Source organism: Trichomycterus rosablanca, chromosome 25, assembly GCF_030014385.1.
Source record: "Trichomycterus rosablanca isolate fTriRos1 chromosome 25, fTriRos1.hap1, whole genome shotgun sequence".
In the NCBI taxonomy this organism is placed as follows: Eukaryota; Metazoa; Chordata; class Actinopteri; order Siluriformes; family Trichomycteridae; genus Trichomycterus; species Trichomycterus rosablanca.
This window is the reverse complement of record NC_086012.1, coordinates 5676492-5685312: the sequence shown is the minus strand read 5'-3', so window position 1 is coordinate 5685312 and position 8821 is coordinate 5676492. Positions and strand designations below refer to the sequence as shown.

At 40.5% G+C, this 8821-nt stretch overlaps 1 protein-coding gene across 1 annotated transcript; it reads right to left on the bottom strand.

Annotated features, from left to right (window-relative positions):
* Window positions 1–728: 728 nt before the first annotated feature.
* trnau1apb (tRNA selenocysteine 1 associated protein 1b) lies at window positions 729–8370 on the bottom strand. The gene is made up of 9 exons (XM_062987483.1): window positions 8233–8370; window positions 6224–6321; window positions 5486–5585; window positions 4938–4990; window positions 4625–4756; window positions 4127–4246; window positions 2905–3142; window positions 1501–1543; window positions 729–1124 (listed from the first exon to the last, which is right to left on the bottom strand). The coding sequence occupies exons 1-9, from the start codon at window positions 8266–8268 to the stop codon at window positions 982–984; spliced, it is 963 nt and encodes a 320-aa protein (XP_062843553.1). The 5' UTR covers window positions 8269–8370; the 3' UTR covers window positions 729–981.
* Between the last annotated feature and the right edge of the window lie 451 nt (window positions 8371–8821).

Below are 8821 nucleotides of genomic sequence, written 5' to 3'. Positions count from 1 at the left end.
GAAGGTGATAAAATGCATACAGCTGCTGCCCATGTGTCGGAGGGGGCGTGGGTTAGCTTTGTTCTCCTCAATCAGAGTTGGGGTCGGCATTAGTGGAGAGGAAGCGTGCCGCAATTGGACCATCCCACACTTTTTTATATATATATAGTGTGTGTAATTAGCGCTTTTTACAATTGTACATGCTACTTTTTTCTTACCCAGAATGCACCTCCTAGTTAATCCCGGGAAGTCCTTCACACTGACTTTTTCCTATTTTCTGTTCTATTCTATCGTCTCCAATTTTCTCCCGATGTAGAGTCAATCTGTCTTCCGCTGCTGGGGGATACCTGATTGCATTCGAGGAGGGTATGTTATACACGTGCGCAGACCCCACTCACATAGTCCGGTCATCCCACCCCCTAGCAGACTCGGTAGCCAATCAAGGTCTCCTGCAGGCACTGCCAATTAGGCTGGCTAGCTGGCGGCCAGCCGACTGGTGGCAACACCGAGTTTTGAACCAAGGAGTTATCAGCTTATCCCGCTGCACCACCTCAGCGCCAAACAATGTATTTATTAAAGGTCTAGCCTAATACAGTGGTTTACTTTTAGATTTCAAGCTGACTACTTGTTTATTATTGTGCTTTTAACAGAAATTTCAAGTTTGCTTTTTGATTCTGAAGATTCTAAGGTCTAGTATAGACAAGTACACCAGAATCTGTTTAACGTTGACAGCAGATGTACACAAAGAACACGCTGAATGAAATTTATTTATAATTGTTAAAAAAATTCTTACAACACAGTAACAACAACTTTCCTTCTGTGTGTAGTAACAAGACAGTTTTACTCCTGAATGCTTGAAGAACGTGACTGTACAAAAAGACAGGAGAAACACGGTAAATCTTGAATAAAATAGACTGATGTTTGAACACTGTGTGCCTGCATAACAAGGGTCTGGGTCCGTTTATAATAAGGAAGATCTGGGTCTGAGATTAACGCGAGCGATCAGCACGGATTTACAGGAGAGATTTCAGATGTGACGCTGTCCAAAGGCTGCCAGCAGCAGTTCATGAGCGAATCGTAGAGTTCCTCGCTACGTTCCATGTACTCCCTGTTCAGGACTTCCACGTCCACTGGTGGATTTGGGTCTGAAAGTGGAAAAAAGTCTTAATGAAAACCTAGAAAACATTTGTACTGACATTACGATTCATTCGTAAGCAGGTTCCCCAGAACATTCCAGAGATACATATACAGGTGTATAGTACAAGCTTATCTGAAAGCTAAGGTCAAAGCACAGGTCAGCCATTGTACTGCGCCCCAGGAGCTTCGAACTCTCAACCTTTGGATTAACAGCCCAAAGCTCTACACACTAAGCTACCACTGTCCCTTACAGTGACTGTAGAATCATTATTCTGGCCACTGTGTGAGATGCTACTTTGTGCAGGAAGTGCTGTCATAGGCTTCCCCAGCAAATAGTAACTTAATTTCAGTATATAATTAATGGTTAAAAAAAACAAGTGTTACCTTCAACATCTTCTTCAACTTCCTCAGTGGCATCATGTGATTGCTGGAAATAATAAAATGAAAAGATGAAGATAAAATTGAACAAAACGTTAGAATTAACAGATACATAGCCAGTCTAGAACCAAGCTGCAGAAGCTTGGCCCATTACAGTGAGCTTGGCCCATTACAGAAAGCTTGGCCCATTACAGTGAGCTTGGCCCATTACAGTGAGCTTGGCCCATTACAGAAAGCTTGGCCCATTACAGTGAGCTTGGCCCATTACAGTGAGCTTGGCCCATTACAGAAAGCTTGGCCCATTACAGTGAGCTTGGCCCATTACAGAGAGCTTGACCCATTACAGTGAGCTTGGCCCATTACAGTGAGCTTGGCCCATTACAGAAAGCTTGGCCCATTACAGTGAGCTTGGCCCATTACAGAAAGCTTGGCCCATTACAGTGAGCTTGGCCCATTACAGAGAGCTTGACCCATTAAAGTGAGCTTGGCCCATTACAGTGAGCTTGGCCCATTACAGTGAGCTTGGCCCATTACAGTGAGCTTGGCCCATTACAGTGAGCTTGGCCCATTACAGACAGCTTGGCCCATTACAGTGAGCTTGGCCCATTACAGAGAGCTTGACCCATTAAAGTGAGCTTGGCCCATTACAGTGAGCTTGGCCCATTACAGTGAGCTTGGCCCATTACAGAAAGCTTGGCCCATTACAGTGAGCTTGGCCCATTACAGTGAGCTTGGCCCATTACAGAAAGCTTGGCCCATTACAGAGAGCTTGGCCCATTACAGTGAGCTTGGCCCATTACAGAAAGCTTGGCCCATTACAGTGAGCTTGACCCATTACAGTGAGCTTGGCCCATTACAGTGAGCTTGGCCCATTACAGAAAGCTTGGCCCATTACAGAAAGCTTGGCCCATTACAGTGAGCTTGGCCCATTACAGAATCTTGGCCCATTACAGAAAGCTTGGCCCATTACAGTAAGCTTGGCCCATTACAGTGAGCTTGGCCCATTACAGAATCTTGGCCCATTACAGTAAGCAGGGCACCAGTCTAGAACCAAGCTACAGAAGCTTGGTCCGTTACAGGTCTAGAACCAAAGCTTTCTCCTCTGTTCAAAAGCTCACAGTTCCCAAAGATACATGTGTCAGATCCTACTTTTATTACCAAAATGTTCCATTACAGTAACAGGGGCACCAGTTACTTTAGCAAGGATATTTGATTTTTATATATACCTGCACCAGTGCAACTGACATATTTTATATGTGACATAATTTATTTCTGTAACTGCATCATCCTGTTCGGGGTCACAGTAAGTCCTACTCCATCCCAGAAACACTGGATGCATGATGTGACTATTTAGTGCATAAAATATTCCTATAAGTATATATTTCTTAAAGATCAATATAAGCTTCATACCTCTGTGGTTGACTGCATATCGGGAGGCATTGTAGGCGCTCCGACAGGCGGCGGGGGTCCCATCATCCCCTGAGGAACCGGAGGGGGCACTGCGTAGGGGTTATAGCCATAGTTGTAGCTGTTATACTGATCATAGCCCCACTGTTGATAGTAATTATTGTAGGGTTGTTGATAGTACTGTTGTTGGTAATTGCTGTTGTAGTTGTTGTTCTGTGAGTTGTAGCTGGTTGGTTTGTTACTGTAAAAATATAAATGTATTATTCACATTGTGTTTAGCTATTTATTTAAGATATTGGATTACAAATGTAACTCACTCGGTAGTATTAATAAGGTTAAATGCAGCAAATTGGGCAAGTGGACACCTGGCCATTACACTTATTAGTTAGGTGGACATGCTGTTACAAAAAATAACAGCCATCCAATGAAAATATATAAAGTCTAAATAACTTCCAGACATCATTTACTTTATTGATTATTATGGGCTAAAGGGCAAATTGTGTAGGAGTTATAGCCATAGTTGTAGCTACAGTGTTAATAGTAATTATTGTAGAGTTGTTGCTGTAAAAAAAATCCATCACACTTATGAGTTTGGTGGACATCCATCTCAAAAAATAATAGCCATACAATAAAAGAAAGTATGCCCGTCCACAGGAATCCCAATAAAATACTGAAAGGCTGCTATTAATAGCTACAGGGAGGACACACCTCCACTTTTGTGGAGGCTTTGTTACATAGTGTAGACCACAGTGGGACCAGATTGTGGAGCCTAACAGAAAGTAAGATGCGTTGTTTGTGTTGCCTGGGTCGCGTAAAAAAACCATGGGGGAAGAAACCCTGCCATAGACATGTGAATTAATTAACTCTATGGGTCAGCAGTAATGACATATGAATAAATATGTAAGAAGTTACACCCATGGGCTGAAAAATTGCAATGATATTTCGACTTGGGCCAGTGGGGCTGACTGTAAGATATATAGGCTATATAGATTGGCAAGGTTGGAAGTCGGAATGATGAGAAATACTCAACAGGTAGGTAATGCTATTGTGATTTGGTATGATAAGAACATAAATGAGAAATAAAAGCACAGAAACAAGCAGTCTATGTACACCTCAGTAATCTCCAAAAGTAAAAGTAAATAAAGTATCAATACTCATTTATATAACACAAACTGCTCTAAATGTAAAGTTGAATGTTATGCATAACGAGATACTTATAGGATACCTTTTATTGACGGCAATGCTTATTCTGATAGGTTTGCCTCCCAGGCCTGAAGCATTCTGGAACTCCTCAAGAGCCTTCTTCTGCTCATTCTCATCCCCGAACTTCACAAAGCCATAGCCCCTGCAATGAAGGACAACACTAACCGCTCAGGATACAGCTTTTTAACTTTTAAATGCCGAATCATGCAGTAATATCAACGTATATCAAAATATGTTCAAAAATATCAAATTTATTTGACGGTGGAACGTTCTTTTACTTTTAACATGAAGTAGCATCACTTCATTTGTGAGTTGCTCTTGCTTACCCTATATGGGGGAAAACAATAGTTTTAGCAGATTTGTTAACATAAGCAAATAACATCCCACTATAGTTAGTTTGACCCCCTTTTTTTGGGAAAGCAGGATAATATTGTAGCAAAACAACTCCCAACAACAAATCATATCAAAGTACACATGCTTTAACTACATATACAGAGATGCAAAAGTGACGTTTTCATACTTGGAATTGCCATAGGGATCAGTGACCACTTTGGCCCCTTTGCATGATGGGTATTTTTTCAGAAAAAACTGATGAAGCTGATAATCGTCTACTTCTGATGTGAGGTCTCCAACAAAAACTGAAAATTCAGGTCTGAGAATAAACAGAGTGAAAGAATTTATAGCAGGTAAAGTGGTTGTATTTTTGTACTGACATAATAAACACTAAGTCCTAACCATAAGCAAATACTTTCAAATGTATTGTTTAGAGTCCGCTTTCTAATTCAGATCAATAGAAGTAAAAGGACATCATGCAATAGTAAATTTAAACTCACCCAGGCTCAGGTCTTTTTCCATATGTTGCATAGTTCAGCTTAAACTTTCTGGGCTTTAAAAAAACAAGACAAATGAAAAATTATGCAATAGAAAATAGATATTTAATGCAGAGTCATTAAGCATAAAGTTTGTGCTATTGCATTAGAAATAATGTGCATAAATACTAAGTTGGTAAAAGTTGGATACAAAATCATCTCCTTGCTCTGGTTGAGGTGCTGCTACGTGGTGGAGGAATACAGAAGGAGTAGCGTAAGTGCCAAGTCTCTAAAAATCCGCCACTGGCCTGTGTAAAGATGTGGTGCCATAGGTGCCTAAGATGTTCCTTGACCCACATCTTCCACAAAAGTTCCACTTTGGTCTCATTAGATGAAGCCCTTCACAGCCAGTACAGGTCACCAGAGTGCACATGGAAGTTAAGTTTATTCAAATTTGGAAAAAGCAAAATTAAATAAATAATTAAATACAATGTGTTTGAATACAGAAGTGCATACACTTTTCAAGGTAGAGTTCAATGCTGTTTTAAATGCGTCAACGCTGGAATACTTACAGGATTTGATCCCGGAACCAGCTTCCCATTGAGGCGCTGAACACAACGGTCGACGCTGGCTTCATCTGCCAGTTCCACGAAACAATATCCAGCAGAACCACTAAACAAAACAAAAGATATATAAAGATATATTACACTGCATCATTACAGGCGCTACATTTGTGCCACTTTGCTTTTCTTTATAATGTGATGAGACCATGGACACAATGGAGTACAATACAGTCCACCATTAGACTGTTGGTGTGAAGTTCTGATAATGGAATGCTGTTAGTTTTTGTTACAGACTTTTGTGAAGATTTAAAATTAGTAGTACTAGTAGAGCTTTGGGCTATCAACAAGAAGATTGGCGATTCAAATCCAGGCTCTGCTATGCAGCCACTGTTGGGTCCTTGAGCAAGGCCCTTAACCCTGTCTGCTCCAGGAATGCCGTACGATGGCTGACCCTGCGCTCTGACCCCAGCTTCCAAACAAGGTGGGATATGCGAAGAAAGAATTTCATTGTACTGTACACAAATAACAGCTGTGATAAATGCTAACATGATTTAGAAAGGGGACAATTACTTTTTCACAACAATGTATAGTTTACTAAAAATGTTGAGTTAATACTGTCAGTGTCCATGTTCAAAATGTCTGGTATATTAGGCATTAAACAGGATTGTAACAAATCATAATATTATACAATGAATACAAAATTATTTAGTAATACAAAAAGAAATTACAGAGCTGCGAGACACTTACCCGGTTACTCGATGTGTAATTATTTTAACATTGTAGGCCGTCTCCCCCATATTGCTGAATGCTTGCTTGATAAAATTTTCATCCATGTATGGGTCCAACTGCAAGATGCACCATCATTAATAGACCTTATAAGTGAATGTTTTCATTTTGTAACTAAACACATGTCCAGAAACTTTTGACAGTAGAGAAAATATCACTACCCCAAACACATTTTTAAGTCTCAGGAGTATTTTTAAAAAGGAAAATCTCCAGATTTAAATGCTAGTCCAACCTGGTGCCAACAGGTGGGGGGGCTCAGGGAACAAAGCTCTGCAATAGATTGGCCTCCAGTCCAGGGTATTTCTGCCATTTTAGTGGAATCTGACCTAATGCAAGTCTGACCAGAATATGAAAAATGAAAACATTATAATACCTTAAGACAAGAGGGGTTGAATACTTCCAATTGAAAGTGTGCCATTGTTAGAAGGGTCTAATCTATGTATATTGGTATGATTAAATTAGACAAGCCTTGTAACAGCACTTGGCAGACACGGTCAGCTGTTTTCGGATGTCGGTAAGTGCATCAAATGTTTCAAGACATCCGTTCCTTACTATATGTACGATATGTATTCATTAGGATTTTAACGTCATGTTTTGGACACTTTGGTTACATTCATGACAGGACAGGTAGTTACTGGTTACACAAGATTCATCAGTTCAAGTTTTTAATGTCAGACACAGTCATGGACAATTTTGTATCTCCAATTCACCTCACTAAGAAGAAACCTATGCAGACACAGGGAGAACATGCAAACACACAAAAGGACCCAGACCTCCCCACCTGGGAATCAAACCCAGGACCTTCTTGCTGTGAGGCAACAGTGCTACCCAAAGCAGTCGAAGATGAAATTGTGCAAATGACACAATTGACAGTTTACTCTAGATTGATGCATTATGCAGCTGATGCCTCAGACAGTCTATAAAAAAAAGTCCATAGTGTGTATGAGTGTGTTTTTCAATCCAACCATTATTGGGGATACTAATCTAGGAATATATATCTATGTATGCATGTATGTATCTATGGTGAATTAACACATACTACTATACATATAGAGATGCACTTATTTGGTATAAAAGTGGTCTACAGTGCAAAGATATATATATATAATCAGCTCCACGTATTATATAGAAGCACTTACTGATCGTAGTCCATCTGTTCCTCTACATACTTTTTTAAGCCTGCATTCACCCTGTTCTTCAATGGTCAGGACCCCCACAGGACCACTACAGAGCAGGTATTATTTAGGTGGTGGATCATTCTCAGCACTGCAGTGACACTGACATGGTGGTGGTGTGTTAGTGTGTGTTGTGCTGGTATGAGTGGATCGAACACAGCAGCGCTGCTGGAGTTTTTAAACACCTCACTTTCACTGCTGGACTGAGAACAGTCCACCAACCAAATAACATCCAGCCAACAGCGCCCCATGGGCAGCGTCCTGTGACCGCTGATGAAGGTCTAGAAGATGACCGACTCAAACAGCAACAATAGATGAGCGATCGTCTCTGACTTTACATCTACAAGGTGGACCAACCAGGTAGGAGTGTATAATAGAGTGGACAGTGAGTGGACACGGTATTTAAAAACTCCACTCATACCAGCACAACACACACTAACACACCACCACCATGCCAGTGTCACTGCAGTGCTGAGAATGATCCACCACCTAAATAATACCTGCTCTGTAGTGGTCCTGTGGGGGGTCCTGACCATTGAAGAACAGGCTAATATGCAGGCTAAAAAGGTATGTAGAGAAATAGATGGAATACAGTCAGTAATTGTAGAAATTCAAAGTGCTTCAATATGGTAAGTGGACCAACTAGTTGCATTAAAGTAAGTATTGTTTGGTGAGGTTTAAATATGAAGCAGTTGAACAGTTGCTAACTAGCAGCGTTTGTGTAACTAAGCAAATTTGCTAACTTGCTAACTCAGCTAAAATATCGTTTTACGTTAAAATTTGCTCGATACTTACATCACCCATCCAAAGACTCGTCATTCGGTTAAACATGTTCGCGGTTTGGTGTGTTTTACTAATGAAAATATTAAAAAATATCAACACAAACTTCGACTGAAAAACCGCCTCAAACGAGCAAGTTAGCTCGAAAATACCACTCAGTTAAACCCCTGAGAGGATTACATCCGGGTAACAGCGGTACAAACATACAGCATATCGCCACCTACTGTAACGAAGGTCCTACAAATTCTGTGGTAAAAAAACATCTAATTTACTGTTCGCATAAACATGTCGGGTTTATACTGTATAATTTAATATAATTTAACATAATTTGCAGGTTAGGTTGTTCACTGGTGTAATATTTAGTGGTGGTGCGAATACTTTTGCTCAGACAGGTGATTGTGTGTGTTCAAACATGTTTTTAGCGGAGGTGCAAATACTTTTGCTCAGACAGTTTATTAGGATTTTAACGTCATGTTTTACACTTTTGGTTACATTCATGACAGGAACGGTAGCCACTCATTACACAAGGTTAATCAGTTCACGAGGTTGTATCGAACACAGTCATGGACAATTTTGTATCTCCAATTCACCTCACTTGCACGTC